The sequence below is a fragment of the Falco cherrug genome, chromosome 7 (assembly GCF_023634085.1).
Source record: "Falco cherrug isolate bFalChe1 chromosome 7, bFalChe1.pri, whole genome shotgun sequence".
In the NCBI taxonomy this organism is placed as follows: domain Eukaryota; kingdom Metazoa; phylum Chordata; class Aves; order Falconiformes; family Falconidae; genus Falco; species Falco cherrug.
The window spans coordinates 48,570,874-48,593,120 of record NC_073703.1 but is presented as its reverse complement, the minus strand read 5'-3'; the positions used below and the strand labels follow the sequence as shown (position 1 = coordinate 48,593,120).

The 22,247-nt window shown below is 42.9% G+C and overlaps 1 protein-coding gene across 2 annotated transcripts; it reads right to left on the bottom strand.

Moving 5' to 3' along the window:
* Window positions 1-1,198: 1,198 nt before the first annotated feature.
* COMMD9 (COMM domain containing 9) lies at window positions 1,199-8,165 on the bottom strand. 2 transcript variants are annotated; one of them, XM_055716507.1, is made up of 6 exons: window positions 8,064-8,165; window positions 7,834-7,959; window positions 7,358-7,497; window positions 6,539-6,573; window positions 3,022-3,125; window positions 1,199-2,177 (listed from the first exon to the last, which is right to left on the bottom strand). In XM_055716507.1, exons 1-6 carry the CDS (start codon window positions 8,112-8,114, stop codon window positions 2,037-2,039), a joined length of 597 nt encoding a protein of 198 aa, XP_055572482.1. In that variant the 5' UTR covers window positions 8,115-8,165; the 3' UTR covers window positions 1,199-2,036. The 2 variants fall into 2 exon arrangements, with proteins under 2 accessions (XP_055572482.1, XP_055572483.1); XM_055716508.1 differs by lacking the exon at window positions 7,834-7,959 and having other exon boundaries at window positions 8,064-8,153.
* Window positions 8,166-22,247: the final 14,082 nt, after the last annotated feature.

Here is a 22,247-nt window from a genome sequence, read left to right as displayed (position 1 = left end):
ATAGCCCTTGAAGTCATCAGATATTTTTCGTGTCTCTGATCCAGTGGACAGCTCCCTTTATGAAATTTCCACGAGCAACTTTTAGCTACCTGCAGATTGCACCACTCTGACACTGGAAAAGCCTTTTCAGTTTAAGTCTTTATTTTCTTTTAAACTATTCTGTAGTTGTAGAATTGTTTTACATGACAACTCCATGCAAGCATCAATTCTTCGTTTCATTAGACCCTACAACATTTTTACTGTAACTTCAGTATTTATCTCAAGGACTTCTTGTGTATAGACTTCCTCAGCTCCTCTAATGCTGAGTACTTAAATATGCATTATTTACCTCCTCAATGATTCTTAGCTTCAAAAATAAACATTTCAATATAAACTGGGATTTTTTTAGGGCTAGGCTACAAGGGCAACAGAACTTCAAACTGAGGTCTGTTACGGATGTTTTTCACATCTTGAACCACATGGAACAGATTCTTGACTATCCACCTTCTTCTTTCAGATTTCCCTATTGTGTCTAAAATCCACCAGTCTACCTTGATACTGTACTAATCATTACGACCTTTGTTCAAGGTAGACTTGAACAAGTGACTTGTACATCTCATCTTGATGCACAAGCTGTAACACACCAGCATCTTTTAAAGGCACAGGCTTCATTTACACTTAAAGTCTAGCCTGCATTCTGTGGGTGTGTATAAAATTAATTAAGAAAGCTCTGTAGTTTATGCACATTTCTTGAGTGATCGCATGTTTTCAAACACAAGAGATGTTTTGTGTCTTGAAGGAGAGCCAAATGTTTTATGAAAGGTGGGACTCTGCCATAAACAAAGCATTTGGATCCAGTCTTCTCGTTTGGCACACTACAGGAAGCTCATGAGAAAGAAGAGTCTGAATTTTGTTCATTATCTGCACTTACTCCTCCACACTTTCAATGCACGTGTATTTATAAAGTTTTAGATTAGGGTCATCACCTGTAATATTGCACAGAGCTGGTGTCCATGGAGAAAGGTGCCCTAAAACTGTATTATAATGAAGGGAAGACAGTTTAAAAGATGAATCCATTTGAACAGGAAACAAAGGATCCCTCTTCAGCAACAAATGTGAACATGCATGAAACCAGCCTGGAAACCAGGCACCATCACAAAGAGGCTGAGGTAACCCAGGACAATATCTCTTCTAGAGTGAAAAGGATTCACAAAATCAATTAGCAGTTCATTTTTTAATTAAATGACTATTTGTACAAACAAACAGAAGACTATGGGGAAATAATAAGCACATATTACCGCAGAAGGGTTTCCTACAGTACAGAAAACAGCCATCAATTCTTTACTTTCCCAGTCTGTTTTTTGTGCAGCTAAGGCAACACTCAGAATCCAATAAACCCAAATACGAATTATCCAAACTCCTTTTTTCTTTTCAAACAGAAGAAGGAAATTACTTGCTGCTAAAGATGTTCAGACTAGTCATTTTGCAAATGGTGCTATGAAGATGATCAGAAGGGAATGTGTTGTAGCATAATTGCCCTATTTCAAAGCATTATCCTGTAATAACAAATCTGCAGCATGGCTGTGCTTCATGGAGAGGAAGTGTGTGCTGCATCCAGCATGCACCTCAGTACATGCACATTCCAGGGAGAAGCACTCTCCCTGTCTGCTGATGCTGGAAGGCAGCCCATTAACCAGCTTGAGCCTTTTTTCAGATCCTAATTTCAGGGCAGAGACAGTATTTGCTTCATTGGCTGCAGCTATTTGCTATTTCCAGTTATGATCCCTGTGATTAAGCCAAGCGCTGAGCCCTCAAATCCTTTTCTGAAAGAGAGACCAGCTTTTGTTCAACAACATAGGAAAACTCCTTTTGGCATCAGACTAAAGGAATGATTAAGTGTTAGCTCTTCAAAAAGCTATCTTATTGACTCAAGAAAGAAATGTCTTTAATTTTGTTTTGTTAAAAAAGAAAACATGTTATACTAGGCTGCAAATTATAAGAGCTGTAGGTAGAGAATACTTCCCTTCCTTACTGCTGGAATCCATGCCCTTGAGTATTCATTTGTTTGCAACAGCAGAAAGTTGGTCCCGGATCCTTCCTAAACCTTCTAACATAGTGTCCAGGGTTTCTTTGCTAAGTTCCACAGTCAGTGCAGAAACAACAGGATTATCTCCACATAAGGCAACATCTTCCTGAATCTGTAAACAGGGATGCAGACATCAGCTGTATGAAAAATTCATTCACTTGTTTTTCCAGTGCAACTATGAAAGTCAGTGTTTAGTAGACAGATAAAGAAACATGCTTTAAATTTGGCATTCAGCTCCATCCTGAAGGACTATGGCACATTCTCCACACTGTGTGCCTCACTAGTAGAGTGTGTTCCCACTGACAGAATGCAAGTAAGCATATACTGCTATGAGTACAGGGAAATTCTCAAAAGACTCGTGGCAGGAAGCCACATCCCTATCAAAAGCATCTTAGCAGATACTGCATAGGATACTTAACCCCATCCCACACACAGGAATCAATTTTTTCCCCCCCTCCTCCTCTGAAACACACTCGTCCCACTTTTACTGGTTGGGGCAATCCACAACTCTGTAGAACATAAGCAGCAACTATAGCTATACTCCCCAAATGATACATGGGGCCAGCAAAGGAAGCTTTTAGTACTCAAAAGTAATTTTTCAACTAATGCAGTTAGTTAAACATGCTGACAAGTGGCTTAGAATTAAAGGGCAATGACTTCATAATTTATCATCTTTCTTTCTGTAGAGAACAATGGTGACTGAGAACAAATATGTTGTCTTCTCACATCCTCACGCAAAGAAAACTCTCCCTTGCAAGGAAAAGAGGGCTTTCATCAGAGACATCATTCCCACATTCTGTGGCATTTCAAAGATCATCTCTGGGAAATTCTGTTAATTGCCCACCAGGCAACAGGCAAGCACCAGATGCCTGGCTGAACTGTTTTGCACTATCACTGGTAAGTCAGGTGTTGGACGTAAATATTGATTCTGTATCCTTTACAGCCACTGACATTACCTTTAACTGAAGCAGGCAAGTAGGGACTGCCATTCTGCTGATGCTGTCTGAAGATGTCTTGATGTCCACCCTCCAATCCATGTCAACCAACTGAGGCAGGGAGACTGAGGGATTGAAAAATGCATCTGTTAGGCCCCGCAGCACATGACGACACCAGACCCTGGAACCTGTGACAAGCACCATGTACATGCTTCTGTACTTCTGGCCCTGGGAACTGTACAACTTTAGTGCTACTGTGTGGTTTCAGGTCATTTTCACTCTGCAATAAGCCAGTCTTTGAAGGGCTCTGGAAGACACTGGCAGGACAAAGAGGGTTCTCCCATCATCACATGCAAGGATGGTACAGTGCAAGACAGTCATAGGTACATTCACAAAGCAGCAAGGAGAAGGCAAACAGTAAGATTTCTTCGCCTCTTCATCCCCTGCCTTGCTGCCTACAACATTCAACTAGTGTTTCATCATTAATTGCTCCGCGACCTACATGCTTATTACTCTGTTCTATAACGAATAAGAAAGCACACACCAATGCTCTTAAAATTCAGCAGGATAAAACATGTTATTTCAAGTTCCTCAACCTGTGAACTAAAGCATCCTGCAGTACAGCATATGTACTGGTAAACTGCAATCTTTGCACACATACTACCAATGTGTTAAAAATATTGAAGATATCATCCTAATTAGATGTAGCCTAACAGAAATCATTCAACAGTCTGGTGCAATACTGACATCAATAGTTCAGGGCTGGAGACCCCATGAGCCTTCCAAGGGAAGGAGGACAGGTCTGACCTGGTCACCCTGTCAAGAAATTTGTGAAGCTATCTGTTGCAGACAGGACATGAGGATATTCACTCATGATGTTATGTACTTAATGGAGCGTACTGTACCATGAACCCTCAAGAGTACCTAAGCACTGTGTAAACTGGCATAAAAACTGAGATTAAGGTTCTCCTAACAAAACTCTGGCACCAACAGGCTGGCTGCAAGTGCTCTTTGTCAGTTCCTGGAAGCATAATGTTTTTCAACAGTATCTTTCAGCTACTGGTAATAAATACAGGGAATGTTTGAAGAACATATCCAAGTGAAACCAAGGCAGGTAGTTAGATGAGTGGCATGCAGATACCTTTCCCCCTTGTTTGCAAAGCAGTCTCCTATTGTCATTAAAAAAAACCCCAACATTTTAATCCAGGAAAAGTATTGACATTTCATCTCAGATTTACAAGTATTTTCTCACACAAACTGCAAACCAGAAGAAAGCATAATTAGTTATCCAACCAAATAACAACAGCAAGTGTTAAAAGATGAGGCTTGAACACTTGACTGCCCAGTGGTAAAGCACAATTTACCACCAGAATCCAGAAATTTAGAAAATGTCTGTAAGGTAAATACCTAGTTTAAAATATATGTAAGGAAACCAAGTTGTAAGGAGCAGTTTAACAGGGCATGCTTAAAAGTCATTGCCACTTTGGTAGTGTCACGTTTATAAGACTCGGAACACCTCTTGCACCTATTTTGACTCCATTTTCTGGTAAGAGCTGAGCCATACTTCCTATGTTCAAAAGTACAGCACCAGTTTCCTGGGAAAAACCGTAAATTCTCACTGGAAGCCCACACTAAGGACATGGAAACAAAGACAAACACTTTTGGTTTGAAAAGGGCATTTGCAGCTAAGGGGATTAACTGCTGTAACTATGTCAGAGTAAATGGCTACAGGGTGCCTGAAGAAACACTGTTTATGTCAGCTAGGGATTTTCAAAGAAGTCTGAATGAAGTGTAGAACCAACACCATAAAAGAACTGTAGAGGTGATGGTGTATCCTCAAACTCAATTTAAAAATAGAGTTTTCACACCATCAGCTGTGGTGCTTGGTGGGTCTGAGCATCTCTGCAAAGCCTTATCAAACCTGGTTGTCAGCAGTTACTTGACATCTATTTAAGGGTACCAGAGGGGGGTGAAGAGGCAAAACCTAAACCCCTGTTGAGCACTAAGGAAAAAGCAGCCTCAATAGGCAACTGCAGCCTGTCTGGATCCTGCCTGTCATAAAATGCCTAGTTTCCTCCCCAAGGGTTGATTGCTGGCCTTCCTACTGGCTCCAGATGCTCAGGTTGCTTCCTAACAGTGCTTACAGAGATTTCTCTTTCTGAGGAAAGGCTCCTCCTCCTGCTCCGCTGAGCAGAGCTCCAAGGGGCAGTGCAGAACTGGCTGCCTTGCTCCTGCTTTTGGAACAAATTCCAGTTCATAGCCTGTCAAGGGCAGCGCTTGGCAGTATTTGCAACAACATAAAATACATCTGTTTAGCCTTGTATGTTAATTTGCAAAGATTGATGGGTGGTGGGTTGGGAGGGGCAGGAAACCATCCATTTTTTTATGTTAACATAAATCAGTTGATTGGAATGCCTGTTCAATAAATCATTGCCTTGGTCCCTATGTAACAGATGTCAGATATTTCATTAATACAATACTACAATAATCCATCATTTCCTAGAAGACAATCTCATTCCAACAGGGTTCAATAATCATCTAATGAATACAAAGGAATGAGTGTCAGAGCAGAGCTCCTGAGCGGTGTTCCAAGAGCCACATACCGAGCCTTGCTTCTGGGTTGTGAAGACTAGCTAGTGTGCTATGCTAGTGTGTTGTGCTTGCTGTCATTTCCTCTCACGCACTGCAGTGTTAAGGATACAGGAAAAAGCATTATGTGTTTGGGTAACACTAGAACATTGTTTACTGTAAGGAACTGCTGTATTTACTGTATTAACATTATGCAATAGTTTCTTCCCTCTCCCTATTTATACTCCATTAAAACTTTGAGGGACAGTGTATTTCCAGGTCTTGCCGAACTGTTTAGCTGTTGGACATTATCTCTTCCACAGGGAAAGAAAAAGGTAAGGCGGATCCATGCAGACCTCAGGGTACTCTGTTATGTATCAGCTCTTGTTTGTAAGCCCCTAAGTGCTGCAGTTGTAAAGAAAACCTCATGTGCAGAAAACAAAGATTTGTAGCTACATGGAACACCTAATTGGGATGTAACTCATTGCCCATGATACTATTGTTAAAGCTTGCATTCCTTAATTACATCACTCTTTCAAAAGGTAAGGAAAAAGCAGAGTTATGAATAGATGCAGTATACTTCCTGATGCATGGAAGAGAAAAAATGCCTAAAATTTACTAGATATGCAAAGATAAGATATTCTCCTATATTTACACATCCTTTACAGTGCACAGTTATTGAATATGGACATCACTTAGTAACTTGAATGGGGAGGTCAGACTGCTTCACTTTCAAATATGCTTCACTCTGCAAGGAAGCAACAGACTATTAAATGGAATTGCTTGAGGACTGGAAACTCAATTTAACACAGCAGCAGAGATCCGAATATAAGCTTGTTGGCCTCTGCTAAGCTCTGCAATGCCACAATCACACAGCTTCATCTAAGGCAAATGGGGGTATCCCTGTGCTATGTTACAAAACCAGGCTGTGATGCACTATTCTAAACTCTAAGCTCCAATGACTACTTACTCTGACTCGCTTGTGCTTCATTCCTCCAAGCAGATCTATGACAAAGTGGAAAAGAAAAAAACAGTATCAGCAGTGCTTTGGTCAGGAAAAAAAACCAAAGAAAAATGACAAAAAGGTAGGGAAAGCATTCAGAGTGACTTATCCCTGACAGAAGGGTCACCAGGGCTGCAGCAGTAAGCAGAGGAGAGAGACTGCCTATGCTGAGGAAAGGCTGTCACTGGTGGACAATGGTGGGCAAACTGGTGACCAAGTATTGGTTCTTCTGTAAGTATGGCTCACTTACGGCATGTACCTTTCTCCCCGGTTTTATCAAAGCAACGGGCTACCAAGCAGTGAGATGTACAAGCATGCAGGACTGCTGTCCTCTACCACCACTCACAAATGCTCTACTTCATACAGTGTCCCTGCACCTAAGCCAAGTTGGTAAGTGGATGAACACCTAGATGCTACCCAATCAGATTCTGTAGTGCTGAAATCTAGCCCTCTAAGTAAGTTTTATCATCACCTGCAGCATTCTTCCATCACAAAGGCGAGTTGTTAGGATAAAAAGGGCTCAGCATTATGTGAACAAAGCCCACACCCATTCCAAAAGTCTTGGGAAAACCCTCTGAACCCACCCATGGCTGTGTGTTTTTTGCCATTCCACTCAGATGACATTTCATTCAACTCTGCTCATCCCAACCTGCATGATTATGTCCAAGCCATGCACAAAATTCATAGAAACAAAACTTTATGTGCCATCAACTATGCACATACCAAACCAGATATATAGGCATTAATTTTCCTGGAGAAAGGAAATGACAGGTGGGTAGCACTCACATGTTCTCCAAGATTATCTTAGTCAAAAGGTTTTTCAGGTTTTGGTGGAAGTTTTCTGGAAAGAGAGAGAGTATGTCTTCTGCTCTCGTCAAGCCACGGTACACGACATGCCTGGTAAGGTTGTGCAAAGCAGATACCAGCTGTAGAGAAGAGGAGAAAGGGCTCCGCTGGAGCCGAGGTCCTCACCGTCCTCTAGCACGTACGCCCCACGCACCTCCCTGCGGCCTCCCGGTAAGGCTCCTCCACGCCGGGCCTGCCGGCGAGGGCCACCTTTACGGACCACGTTTCGTTTTGCAGCAGCGGCCGCGGTCCTTCGGAGTCCGGTGGCGCCGCGCGCGGCCGCGCCAACCCCGCCGCCGGCGGCCGCTCCGCTCCGTCGCGCACGGGGAGGCCCAGGCGGGGAGGTCCCGTCCCGCTGCCCCTTCCAGAGGGGGCACTCCCGCAGGCATCCCGCCCGCTGTCCCGCCCGGCCCTACCTGTTCCGCCTCCTCGGGGCCGGCGGCGAGGCTGGGGCAGGCGCGCTGCGCCAGCGGCCCGAGGCGGGCGGGAGGGCTGGAGAAACACTCCTGGCACAGCTGCCGCACGGCGTCCCTCGACGGCGCCTGCCGGGGAGCAAAGCGGGGGGCGCTCAGCCGCGGCCCGGGAGAGACAGCCCGCGCCGCCAGGCCGGGAGCTTCGTCCCGCAGCAGCTCGGCACCCCGCTCACCTTCAGCAGGCTCTGCAGGGCGGCGAACTCCGCTCGCCGCACCACCGCCATCTTGGCGCTGTCAGCTGAGGCGGGCGGGGACGGGGCTGGGGGCGGGGCTGAGGGCGGGCGTGAGGGCGGGGCGGGCCTCAGGGCGGGGCGGGCGTGCCGGTGCGGGGGCGCTCGCGTCCTCCGGCTGCCGCCGAGCGGGGAAGCCCGGCAGTGCAGCTGCACCACGGCGTCGCTAGTGAGGCAGGAGGGGCGAGGGCAAGCCTTAAATAATAGAACTGTCCTCTCCGATCTGCTCGTTCTTTTACTGTTGGTGCGAGTCTGTGCGTTGCGTGCAGAATTTAGCTGTAAACGCTGTTTTCAGCTACTAGGAACTCAGGCAAGAGATTTATCGTGGCACTGCTGCAGTGATATGGGCCATTATTTTACTGAATCACGTGTATCTTCCGGTTAGTGCAGGATCTAAATAAGTTCTCTTTCTGATAGGAATGGTCTTCTCTTTGTCTTGTGTTAATTCCTAGCATGTCTGGTTCCAGGGCATCAGTAATCTATGCCCTTTCCCCATTGCTACATCTGTCAGAGCACCCTCATCCGCGTTTCCATTTGCATCATGCTGTAAGCAGGGTAACACACGGTAAGAAATGCAAGTATGTAAATGCTGTTTGCATTGGGCTTCACAAGTTTGGCAGGGCTTCCTGAGAGAAACTGGTTTCCCTCTCATGCTGGGAAACCTTGAAGGGCAGAAGAATCCAAAGGGAGAGGATTTTATTTTCAATCATTTTTCATGAGCAACAGGAAATGAGGCTCAGAGGGAACTGTTTTGGGGTATGAGTTTACCATCTGTGGCCTCTTGAAATTAATCAGTGTGATTGATAAGTGTAGAAGAGCTGGCACGTATCTGTTGCTTTCTCTAGCTCTGTGTCACCAACAAATCTAACGCAGCACAGGCGGCACATTAGGTAAAGCTGAGGGTTAGCTGTGTGGAGTCATCTTCAGGGCATGACCTTCCTGGTAGAGCAGGTGTGCTGCCAAGTTGAGGTGGCGGGACTGAGTGGGCAGTGGATCTTGTGGATGGCCATTGCTTATCCAGGTGCCTGTAGTATACAACTCAATACTCTGATCAGAAAAGGGAAATGAGCTACACCGGCAACACTGTCTATTCCTTCCTGAGAGGAAGTATCAGAGAAATCGGCAATTGTCTCTGTACTTACGCCACAGCGATCATTTTCCACTTACACAAATACAGCAGTATCTGTAAACTAGATACTGGAACAGAGCAGAATGTGAATGGAAAGACAGTGGGATCCTAATTTTTGTTTGCAAGATGAAAGGTTTGCAGAACCAGTGGGCTAAACATTAGCATCTGAAAGGACAAAAAATGGGGCAGCAGTTAGAGGTCAGGGTTTAAGAAACCGGAAACTGGAATCACGTTCTCTTGACCCGGCTTCAGTGTTCAGATGAAGCAAGGTAGGTCATTTTTGTAACCTGAGTGTCAGGAGGGTAATGTAACTAACTGTGTAAGATAAAGTCCTGCATTAATAAATGAGAATTTATTAACATCAGCAGTAAGCGTGGAAGTTGTGAAAGGATAAACAGAATTAAGGCAGTATTAACACAGTATCAACGCTGTGTTACAATCTGAGCAAGTAAGCCTAAAGGAAACATAGGGATTGATCACAGGATATCGCTTAAAATTTTTAATTGCATCATTAACCTCTTGTAATCTGCTTGCTTTTCTTTTTTCCAAACCATTAAAATCAGCATTTTCTACAGTCAGAGGGAAGTAGAATTTTTCTAAGCAGTAAAATTTCTGAAGTGGTGTGTGCAGCTATGGAAGATGGTCACTGGGGTTTCTTCAGCACATTTCTAAAGTGACAATTTTACAAGACCTATGTAAAATCAGATTGATACATGCCTAGGTTAAGGACTTAATTGGACAGAGTAACTTTGTCAGACAAGTAGGTAGAGAGATGCAAAGGGCAGAGAGTAGGTAACTGTCATTGGGTATTATCACAAGGGTTTGTGGCAAGAGAGAACATTTACCTGTGAGATACATATTCAGAGCAAAGGTGCTGATTTGCAGTAACAGCAGCTGGCATCATACCATACCCAGTCTCCAGTCCACCTCCTATTGTTGCCATTTCCTCACTGTGGGAGCCATGTAATTATGAAAAAGAAGAAGAAGAATGTGTACATTCATTGTATCTCTGAGTTCTCATTCAAAAAAGAGTGCTTTTGGCAACAAAAAGAACTTCATTTACAAACAGTGGGGTTCTGAAACTTCCATTTCTTTTGCACTCGTTGGCACTATTTCAAGCAGAAATTGGCCAGGTAGTAACCACTGAATTAGCAGTAAGTGCCAAGCAGACCAACCCTCCAGCAGCATTCATACATATATATAAACATATATATCAGAGTTAGTGTGCCCAGGCACCAGCTGGTCATTGAGCTCTGCCTGTGCAAGCACAGTATGATGACGGAGTGTCAACTGGCCTTTGCAGTGCAGAACAGAGGTGTGAAACCATGGTGCAGGTGGCCAAGGTAGAAATAACTCTGTTGCCTGGGTCATACATGACCCTGCTGGTGGGCGGGAAAATCATAGCATGGCTTCAATGAAGATCACCTAATTCTGTCACCTGTGTCATAGGCTCAGGAAAACTCTACCTCCACTAAGGAAGCCTTAAGCCACATTTGGCCAAAAGTTACCTATTTCAATTCACTATAGACTCTGACAGCCTTTGATGCCCGTGTTGCTATACAGGAGTCAGCACAGCACAAGATACCTCCTGAGTAACAAACAAAATGGGAAGAATGAAAAACAGCAAGACAGAAGCCTAAGGGTATTTTCAGAGCTGCAAGGACACTAATTCTGTAATGGTAACAGGCACTGAGTTGTAAGCGTGAGAGAGGTGCTGTTTGGAGTTGAAAACAAACAAAACTGTTTTCTTTATGTGCGTTCATGGCGCTGCAGGCATCACTGTCCTGGCACACATAGCCATTCCATGCAAGGCCCACAGCAGCCCTGCCTCTGCAGGGGATGTAGAGCAGCAGCAAGATGGAAACAAAGCCATGGCATGGAAAGAGGGGCTATCAGTGCTCTGACTCAAACTCTGCACTGAAGGTTTGGCAGGTCTAGTTTGAAGGAGAACAGGGTGACAACAGCAGTGACTGCTGTGCGCACGGCATGGCAGCCCACTGCCCTGGCCAAGTCAGCTTTTGCCGGGGACAAAGTCAGCCGGCAGAGATGGGAACCAGTTAATTACTTCTGAAAGCATAAAGTTCTTGTGTTTATAGTGTAAGTTTCCCATTAGTTCTTTTAAATTTAATTGAATAGTTGTGGATTTTAAAAAATTCAGAACACTCTGTGGTGACTTATGGTCTTTTCCTCTCTGTAAACTGCAGAATGGAGCTTGCAAAAAACCCAGCCTCTTAGGACATGCTGTAGTTAATCCTGGCACCCAAGACATGTAGATTAACATGGTATCTGAATCTTTTGCCATGCTGAGAAGAGCACCTAAGCATTGTTGTGCTTGTTGTTTTGCTTCCTACTGACTGGCACATCCAGGAGACAGCCCAACTTCATTCCTTTTCCCCACAATGACAGCATTGTTTAGTTCAGATCAGCATAAACTGATGCTTGGTGCCTCATGGTACCAGAGACTGATTCTAAGGGCTACTGGGGAGTGTCACAGCCTTAAATAAAACTATGAAGCTGAACCTAGATTTTGTTTTGTTTTGTTTTGATAGCTGTTACTTAAAAAAAGCTCCCCAGTATTTCTCTGATTAAAAACATCTTCTTCTGACACAGTATTTCTGTGATTAAAAACATCTTCTTCTGACGGTTATAAATTTACCTTTTAGTTGAAAACCCAGTGACCATGAGCCTAACAGCAACACTAGGAAGTCATTGCTTGACTCACAGCTACTGATGTTTCTGGCTCCAGGATACTCGATCGCTTTTACTCAGGCTGTGCAGCCTCACTATGACAGATTGTATCAGCAGAAGAGCTACTACCTGGGGAACAGGAGCTCAGGGAAGTCAACTGCAGACATGGCTTTTTTGGTAGTGTTCCTCTGGAAACTATAGGTGTGCTGAGGATTTGTGTCAGCTCAGGAAGAGAACCTACACATGCAACAGAAAGGCTGGAGATAGGTGGCTGACTTTACAGTTACAGTGTATCCACATATCATACAAACCTGTGATTACAAAAGGCAGCGTAAATACAGTGGTGTAAAGGCTCCTCTGCTTTTGCCTGTAACTCTTCATGCCAGTGCTACATGGGAGCATTGCTGCCTGAATCCTCATCTCAAGCTGTCTTGCCAATATACAGTGGTGTAACATTTTGCAACTTCATTACTCAGTGACACAAATACCAAGGAGCTGAAGCACTACATTCAGGAAAAATTGCCTCCACTGGTAAAAATAATGCTTACATCAACACAAACACAGGGTTTTGGTAGTAAGGCCGATTCACATCACCAACTATTCTGAATCTGCATGTCTCAAAATGAGGCAGAATGAGTTTTCCTATCTTCAGCTACAAACTGTTACAGTTCAGGTAAGTATAGTTACTTTGTACCTCAGGATATATGCCTGCAAGTAGCAATCAGGTAGCAATCTGGACACCATGTCTCAGTCTGTTATGCCTTCTTTTCTGCCTTGTGGTTGTAATGAAATAAGTGGTTGTAATGAAATAAGGTAAATTCAGGACAGTGTATAACCATTATAGCAGTCCTGCCAGCAGTATTTATAATGTGTCTTCAGTAGTGTTTTAGTTCAGATCAGAAGTGTACTATTGATAAAAATCTCCCGATCATCTCTGTTGCCTGTGTTTCATTTTACATCAGGACCTGATTTTGGAGTGCAGGGACTAGATTATCTTCAGTTAGATTAAACTGGAAAATGTTCTCCAGAGGTGCACCTAATGTGCTCAGACTTCAACAGGCATTCAGCCCAGGCAACCCAAATAAAGGTGGTTTGAATTGAAAAAAAAAAAAAAGGAATATAAATAGCGTGCATTTCAGATCCTCAGCATCTGTGTCGAGCATCTGCAGTATAGATTCTTGGTCTTTTTGACCTTACAATGCAGATTTGTAACCTTACCTGATTTTTGAGAGGGGCTGAGAGGACCTACAGAAAAACAGGCTCCTAATTTTTTCTTTCATCTTCTTCATATATGAAATGGACCAAGTGAAATTTTTGCTCCTCCATAGACTATGATCCTTAGTGAATTAGTGCTTACACAGTACCACTGCAAGTGACGTGTCATTGCCGTAAATGTACTGATAATGGTGAGGAAAAGATGTTATTTTGTGCTATAGCTTCTAAAATATTTCACAACTTACATAACTGGTTAACACTTCATTTGTTGCTGAAAATATAGCCACTTCTACTCACTGAGTCAGCACACATAAATACAATATAACTATAGGAAGAGGGGAAAAAAGGGGAGTTTGCATAAAGAATACCATGTTCCAGGTAAAAATCAGCATATCACAACTGAAATTGGATTCAGATTAGCATTTGCCTCTGCTTTTATGATAAGATTCAATGTGATTTTTAAGTACTCAGAATTCTCCCAGCTACATTTCATGGGGAAATGTAGTCTGGAAATGCTCTAATTCAGCACACTGAGGCAGAAGTCCTGGAAAAAATGGTTTCTACAGTAGAAAAAAAAAGAGTACTCATAGCATCCTTGATATTTTTCCTGTCTGCATTTCTAAACGGAAAGGCATTTGACATACTGGTTAATGTAAGGACAGTATTTAGAGAAAATGGGATGTTAATTTGTTACAGAAAAAATATGCTGCATTTTCAACAATTCATAGCAGAATTTTTTTTCTTAAGCAGAAGCAAACAGGAAGCATAACTCTTTCATTATCACCACTCATTCAGATTTGATTCAACTAGAAAAGTCTGTAGAAAAAAAATATAATTAAACCCCCCTCTTTCCTTCCTGGAACAGGAAATGTAAAAATAGGAATAGTCTACTTCCAAATCCTGCTGAAAGAGGTGAAAATATCTCATTTATTTGCCAAAAAAAAAAGGCTCTACCTTTGTTTTGAAAAGGCAAGTATAATGAGCTAACCAGTTTCAGGTATGAATATGCAGCATATTGAAAAAGTTCTCTCTGAAGTGACACTGAGAGCACTAAAGCACACAGAGATCTTAACTGCCTTGATTTTCAAGACTGCTATCAGAAGCTCCAAAACTGTTCCAATCTGTGAACCGCTATCAGTCCATAAAATGTAAAAATGCAGGCAATGAAATACTTGCTGACTTCTGACTGACTGTTGCAAGCCAGTGAGCAATATCAGTGCTCCAGCTAAAATGGCTCTGATTATAACATGTAATTTAATTTTTCTAAAATCACAGCATTTTATGAACTAGATTTCAGGTGCTTCATGTAGTGACCTCCTAATTGAAAAACACTAGTAGTATATAATGTGTTCCAGAGATTCCCCACTCCCCCCTCCACCACCACCCCAAAAAAATAATAATAATTTAAAAAAATTGGGTTGTTAATCACAAAAGCTTAAGAACCATATTTCTTATGTCCCAGGTCTGGACTTGGATACTGATTATTGGTTAGAAACTTCCTGTCCCAACTCTGTCTTTCTCTTGGTCAGCTTAAAGCCACAGTTTGAAAAACTGATGCATTATACATTTTATACATTGCAGAGAAATTTCTTTTTCAGAAGACTCACTAACCCAAATAGGTAAGCTTCAAATACTGTGCAGTTGAAACCCCCAAAATCTTGAAGTGGGAGCCTCAGAGTCTAAAAATCTTCTGTTGGAGTCATGAGAATCACTGTGTTTGGACAACCGTTCCCATTTCTCAAGAGGAGGCATGAGAGGAGTTTTGAATTTTTTAGGTCTATCTTTGGCCAGTAACTTGACTAAAGAGGCAGTCACATTTGAGGGAACTTGAACAGATGATCCTCTCTAAAATGCTAAGGCCAACTCTCCTCCCATATAGAGCAGGGATGTTTCATCCAGAATACTTTGTTGGTTGCATCCAGCAGCCTGCACTCGCCATCTTCTACAAATATGATCTACATGATTAGCTGGAACTGTGTCAACACCCCCAGACTACAGCACAGGATACAGGAGGATTTTATTACGAGTTGGGTTTCCTGGAGGGAAGTCAGCTAAAGAGGAGGCTTGCATTCTCCTCACTGTATTGTTCAGCCAGACAGACTTGGACCCTGGCCTTTTCTGTTTCTTCATTCAGACAGCCCATCTCCTTGCATGCCAATCTGTATGTGTCCAGTAAACAGTGGAAGCTCACTGTAGTGGTAATAATGCATTGCAGCTACAAGAATCCACATCTTCCCTGGCCAACTGCTAATCTTGGTTCTTTCTGCCCTCTTTTCCCTGCTGCCAGGCTAATGCAAGAAGGTAGATGCAGGCAGTCTGCATCCCGTTCATGCAGACTGTCATTTCCCTGAGCACTGCTGCATGCTGTAACTTTCATCAGATGAAAAAAATACCTTTATGTCAGCAAAATGTCTTTTTCAAGGGTAATGGAGGTGACAGAAGGTTTCATTTCTTAAACATGCATATTTAAAACAGAGGAAGACTTTTTTTTTTTCTGTTTTGTTAATTTTATGACCATTGCATGTAAAGAAGCACAGAATATGGAATCAGATTATGGCTTCTTAGAACTGACCTCATTGACTTTGCATTTCAGGCTGTGGCTACATACTTGGCAGCAACATAGCTTAACTCATGTTAATCCCATTATTTCTCTTTGCCTCCTCACAGGAACATGTGCCATCCAAATGGAGTTTCCCCCAGCAAGACACCTGCCCTTTGCAGACTCTGGAAAACATAGATAAATTCAAATCTATCTGCAATTGTAGGGGAGTGATTGAAGTGCAGGGAGCACCTCTTGCTAGCTTTAACTAAGCTAAACCAGGTAAAAATATTGGTAGAGATGACTGAGAGAAGTCATCTTTCCATATGCTTTTCCTGCTACTAGGATCAACCCAAGGCATCTACTTTTGGCAACCGCTGGAGACAGAAGACTGAGCTAAGGAGACCCATTCCGGCCATTAATATGTATCATTGTCTAGTAACCAAACACAGGCTAGCCAATGTCCCTGCTAGCCTGCCTGAGCTGAGATTCATGCAGACATGTTCCCTATTTCCAGTTGCTTCTAACTGTACAATTAGACTAAGCAAGTGTCTCTCAGTGGTGGAACTACTACATTTTTAAACAGGTTGATCATTCATGGTGAAAATGGATCTGTCAGACAACATGTAGCTGCACCTGCATTTGCCTCTTAATTCCAAAATCCTCTGCCTAGGCCTGAACATCACCTCTCCTTCACTGAGCAACACCACGTGCTAGGTCCAGCCTATTGCAGAGTCCCTTCATAAGGCACGTTTCCCAGCTGAGCAGGGAAGACTCTGATGTTCCCCAGCTGCAGGTGAACATCAGAGTCTGTTGCTCTTTGTATATGTGCCTCACTCAGTAGAGCTCCTGGCCCATGATGTAGTGCAATGCTAGCCCAGGCACTGCTTTACTGAGGTCTCATTAAAGCTATTTTTTTCCACCGTTAAGGACTGTGCCTTTCCGTGACCTAGCAGATGCACTTGCTGTCGCAGAGGGAAGATGTGAGAGAGGATGCCTGCCCAGGGCATGTGTGTATGGGTCCAGTGGGTAATACTGCAGAGTAAATTATGGTTTATTTGGAAGGGGTTTGCCATTTTGATTTCACATATTTTAGGTGTGAAAATGGTGGGGAAGGGAGGGAGAGAGAGAGGGAGGCAAAGAAAGGAGGCAGGATGTTTTAGTCGTTGAATTCTTTTGTTTGCAAAGCCCAAGTGTTGGCCCTGTGTCTGTTTTTGTGAGTTGGCACTACACACACACAAAAAAAAGCTTGGATTTCCTTTATGGATGGCTGAAATTCCAGTCTTGCCTCGCAGAAGGGTAAGTTCCACATAAAGAACATTCTCTCTGGAGATTTTTTGAAAATAAATCAGAAACCTAATAGACAGAAAAATTCTGAGAACTGGAGATGTGTCAAACTGATTTGCCCAGCTTCATATTGGCGCAGTTAGGATATGATTCTCTTCCATAAAAACACAGAGCCCTAGACACATATTCCACAGCTGGTGTTAAACACCCATGTTAGCTCTCTGGAGGAGAGTGTGTCTGTACAGACAGCCATGTGATCACCATACACTATTGCTCATAAACAATATGAACACGTGCATATGGGTTTCGCTAGTAAAATACATTTATTCTGGTAATAACAAGCTGAATCTCACAAGTGCACAGGCCCTACTGGCTTGCAAAGACTCACACTATGCAGAATATTGATACACAGACTGCACCTTGATTTAAGTAGCACTTTTTGCATCCTATATCCTTGCTCCCACTTTATAGTGCCTTTGTGATACAAAGGCTCTACCTGATAATAATAGATAATTTGGGATCAGAGTCATCTAATAGCATGGAGGAATATTCCATGAAGCTGTTCTTTACTTTACCATCCACATAACTACCATAAGCTGTGCATATTCTGGGTATTTGCATCTTAGTCTTACTCTGTATATTCAAATGCAGTCCACCTTTCCAATGCCCGCATTTGTCCACCAAACCTTCTCAGTCTCTAGTTAAATCTTACAGTATAGCCTCACCATACACATCACTTCTATGCCAGAAGTCTCTGGCACTTCTATGCCACATGGAAACATCTATTCAAGCACCTTGAATCCTGTGTTCAGTTTTGGGCCCCTCACTATGAGACAGGCGCTGAGGTGCTGGAACACATCCAAAGAAGGGCAACGAAGCTAGTGAAGGATCTAGCGAACAGGACCTATGAGGAGTGGCGGAGTGAACTGGGGTTGTTTAGTTTGGAGAAAAGAAGGCTCAGGGGGGACCTTTTCACTCTCTACAACTACCTGAAAGGAGATTGTAACGAGGTGGTTGTTGGTCTCTTCTCCCAAGTAACAAATGATAGGACAAGAGGAAACAGCCTCAAGTTGCACCAGGGGAGGTTTAAACTGATGTTAGGAAAAAAATTATTCACCAGAAGGGTTGTCAAGCATTGGAACAGACTGCCCAGGGAAGGGGTTGAGTTGCCACCCCTGGGTATTTAAAAGATGCATAGATGTGGCACTTAGGGACAGGGTTTAGTGGCGGAGTTAGCAGTGCTACATTACCTGTTGGTTCTCAATGATCTTAAAGGTCATTTCCAACCTAAATGATTCTGTGATCCTAAAATTCTAAGGAGTTTAACTGGTCAAGAAAGACAAATATAGTTACAGAGTTATAACTCATTAATTATGCCAGTCCCTTTCTCTATGTAAATAAACTCTGAATGGCTGAGGGTTTTCTTCTCCCCACTGACATCCCCTAGCCTTCTCCTCCACAGCACAACCCAATTCCTGGGCAGACAACAATAAGGTCCTTTAGCTATTAAAGGCATCTCCCAGTTTGGCCCAACCTCAGCACTGCTACATCTGGGAGAAATTACCTGGCATTTACAGTGGGAGTCAAGAGCAGATTAAGCACAAAGATGTAAACTTGTAAATGCAGACTATAGCACCCAGCTGCATTCTGTTGTCCCTTTCTTTATCAAGGAAGGCAGTGTCATGCCTGGGAGATGAGGCTAAATTGTCAGCAACTGTGCCAAACCAGCAGCATATGCCACACAACAAGTCAGAAACCTGCTCTGAGGGGAAAAGGCATGTCTGCGTATCGTCCCACCAACTGTGGGATGGCTGTGAAGGTTCACGTCTCTCCTGCATTCTTTCTGAATATAAATACAAGAAGAGCCACTGTGGTCACTTCTGGCATGACACATGATTTCTTGGCCCCTGACTAAACTGTTTCTCGTGCCAGTCACCCCAGGAGGTGAACATGTCCTTCTGCTGTGTCCACACAGATTCACTGACTTCAGCTGGCTCTGAGAGCTACATTAAAGTGATGGTGCTGAATGCCTTCAGGTGTTTTAAGGACAAAAATCTCTTTTTCTCTCACTTAAGAGAGATCTACAGCCAGTAGTGGCTTTCACTGCTTTGGAGTGCTTCTGTCCTGCAGAGCATAGCACAGTCAGTAAAGTGAGGTGTAGGAAGTGAAAAAAGACAGACTGAAAAGCAACAGATCAATCATAGCAAGTCAGGGATGAACTTTAGAAACCTGTAATTAGAACAGTGTGATTTGGCATCCATTCACCAACAAGAGTCATCTAACACTTAGTGATTCAGTTGTTTTGCTGTAAGAAAGATGTCTTATACCACGTGCATACTCTTTTGGGTGTGCAGTTTTGAAAGACAATATAACCGAAAGTTGTTGCCAGCAGACAGCTGATACATGAAATATCAGACCTCTTCGCAGCTGGTAACTGAGCCGTTCATCAGCATGCCAGAATTACCTCCTGCAGTGACTTCTTTACTGGCACAGTCTATGGATCCTAAATGACCTGAAAAAGAGCCCCATGGAGCACGCTCACAATAAGGCAGCACATGTGGCAAAGAAGCTTGCAGTGCTGCTTTCGGGGCCTTCCTCACACTAAGGGCGCACACTGAGGTTCTCCTGGGCTTTTAGGCTGGTATCACTGTGTACTTCACACAACAATGGGTCCAATTGCCTTTTTCCAGTACCATCAACAGAACAGTCAGGTCAAGCTCCCCATGGGGAGTGAGGGCAGTGTCATTTTTGTAACCCCATTCATCTTCCTGATCCAATTTGCTGTGCAGTCACATAGATATTTGCTAGCACAAGGGAGGGACAGTGCTGGCCAAAGCCAGTGTGAGAGTGAGATAGCCTTTTTCAGCAGCAATCAGTCACAGCTAATTCAGTGAAACTGTAGTGTAAGGAATTGTAGTAACATAAAGACAGGCTGAGAGCTGTGGTGATAAGTAGGGAATGACAGGCCAAGAGAGGGATGGAAAATAAAAGGTATTGATTTCAACATGAGAGGTGAGGGCAATGGTATTTGTAGCACTGCTCTGCATAGATATGAGTGAAGATTACAGTTTTGAAAGCTGGAGGAAAAGATATCACAGTAATTTTGATATGAAGTGACAAAAGTCAGCCTGAGATATATTGCTGTGTGGATAAGTAAGGACATTATTTGAAAGAAGATACACAGAAAGCATCTGCAAAATTTAGACATGGCTTGAATATAAGAACCTAGAGAAAGAAAGATTTCAGTTAAAACCAAAGACCAAATAAATGTGTGTGTGTGTGTGGCAATATAGTATAATATAGTAAACTGGAAAAAGAAGAGAGAGAACTGGAGTGGAGAGTACAACCATGCTGACAGTTAAACTGTTTTTGTGTATGTGAAATTACCTGCAGACAGGTGAAGGAGAAGGAAAGTGCCCAAAAGAAAAAGCCCTCGCTTAGGAAGCTGAGGGGGGTACAATGATGAAGCAGTTAAGGAAGAGAAGAAAACACAGAGGACCATCAGGGAAAACAAAAGGGAAAAGGACAGCTATGCTGTGAAAATGACTGATGCATCAGAGAAGATGGGAACTGCTCTGAGGGTTGACTGAAATATGGTATTTAGAATATGTGACATACTACTCTGGTGTCTAAGGTATAGAAAGTAGGTTGGAGAGGATTTAGGATGGATGTATAGGATTCCAAGTAATGAATTCAAACATTCGGTTTACCGACCTTTGGGATGAAATACAAGAGAGAGATGGAGCAGATGGCGATGCTGGAGAGACAAATAAAGTCAGGAGTGGGATGGGAAGAATGAAAGCATGAGGATGGAAAGAAGGGTCTGCTCTGCTTGCTTGTGTACTTTGGAAATTTATATTATGGTTTCTAGCAGAGGTCAATATAAGGAACACTAGCTGCCGCTGCCTTTGCCTGGCTATGATTTGTGGTGTGACCGTAAAATATCATATATAAACATGCTTTAGTTCTTTTCTTCATTTAGATCTTCTCTCCTTGTGAGCTAGTTTGTCTTCTCAGAGGTTTGCCACTGACATGACAAACAGTGCTCTACAGAGGAGGAAGCTTTAGAAACACAGAAACTAGAGATGGAAAATTCCTCTGTAGAAGATCAGCTAGCCCACCATGCTTGGTAGGCCAAGGGATAAACACTAGCATTGTGCTTATTTAAAATACTGCAAGAAGAAGTCTCCTGGAGCAACTATTCCACCAGGCAGTGGATCTTACAGCCAAGCCATTGTAACAGGACTCATCTTAAACTTTTTGCCTCCTTTCACCCTAGTTTCTCCTTCCTCACAACAATAATGCTGTCAATTCTGCAAAGCTAAATAGTTGTTCTCCCATGGTGCCTACTTTTTGTAGCTTTGTGTCTGAGATGCCATGCACAGCTGTATTTAGCTCTTTCAGTTCATATGACAGCATCTCTAAATCAATCCTCATCACTTCTACTTTTTTTAAAAAATAATTCCTTTATGTTTGCTGATGTCTTTTTGATGAGAAAATGATGAACACTGAATGCAGTATTCCAGGGGGTTTACACTACAATACTACTAACAGTGGCCTTTGTTACAGTTTCTGTTTATGAACTCTACTATCCTATTGTTTTCTTGTTTCTGGGGGTTTTTTTCCTCTTCTGTCATCTCAAATTACAGGCACGTCTAACTGTCTGCTCTCCTGCTATTTTAGGTCTCTTTCACTGTTACCACTTCTGATAATCCTTTTTCCCAATGAATAGCTGTGATTTGAATTATTTTTTACCAGACACAGTATAGCTGCATTTTTCCCTGTGGAATTGCATTTTGTGTCCTGAATATCATTTGTGCCAGAGCTTTAACTTGTAAAATTAATAGAATAATGTACCCTCAACCTCACAGCTTGGAGGTACTTCCCTCCCTTTCCCTCCCCAAGCTTGAAACCATAAAAATGAATATTAAAAGACAACTAAAGAAAAAATACTTTTTTTTGTTGTTGTTCCCTTTGCAGGAGTTGTTAAAGCTTTATAGCATCACTGATAACATGGAAATTTCTCACTAGAGCCCCAAGAGAGAGATGAACTGCATTGTTGAATAATTTGCACAATGTCACTGAGGACTGCTGGACTTGTCCTGACTGTCAAGCTGGAATAGGAGGTTGCTCCTCCCGGCTGATCCCCAGCCATCTGCCTCACGCTCCTCGCTAGAATCTGCAAGGTAATTTCAAGTGCAGCTACTCCTAATACTTTGCTGTCAAAATCATCCACTTCAGTTGAAGTAGATTTTTTCTTGCTTGCTTG

Coding starts and splice junctions, on each gene's coding strand:
- COMMD9 (XM_055716507.1), bottom strand. CDS start 8,114: ATGGCGGTGGTGCGGCGAGCGGAGTTCGCCGCCCTGCAGAGCCTGCTG. Junction 7,498..7,833: donor GCCCCGAGGAGGCGGAACAG/GTAGGGCCGGGC, acceptor TCTTCTCTACAG/CTGGTATCTGCTTTGCACAA. Junction 2,178..3,021: donor CTTGCCTGCTTCAGTTAAAG/GTAATGTCAGTG, acceptor CCCTGTTTACAG/ATTCAGGAAGATGTTGCCTT.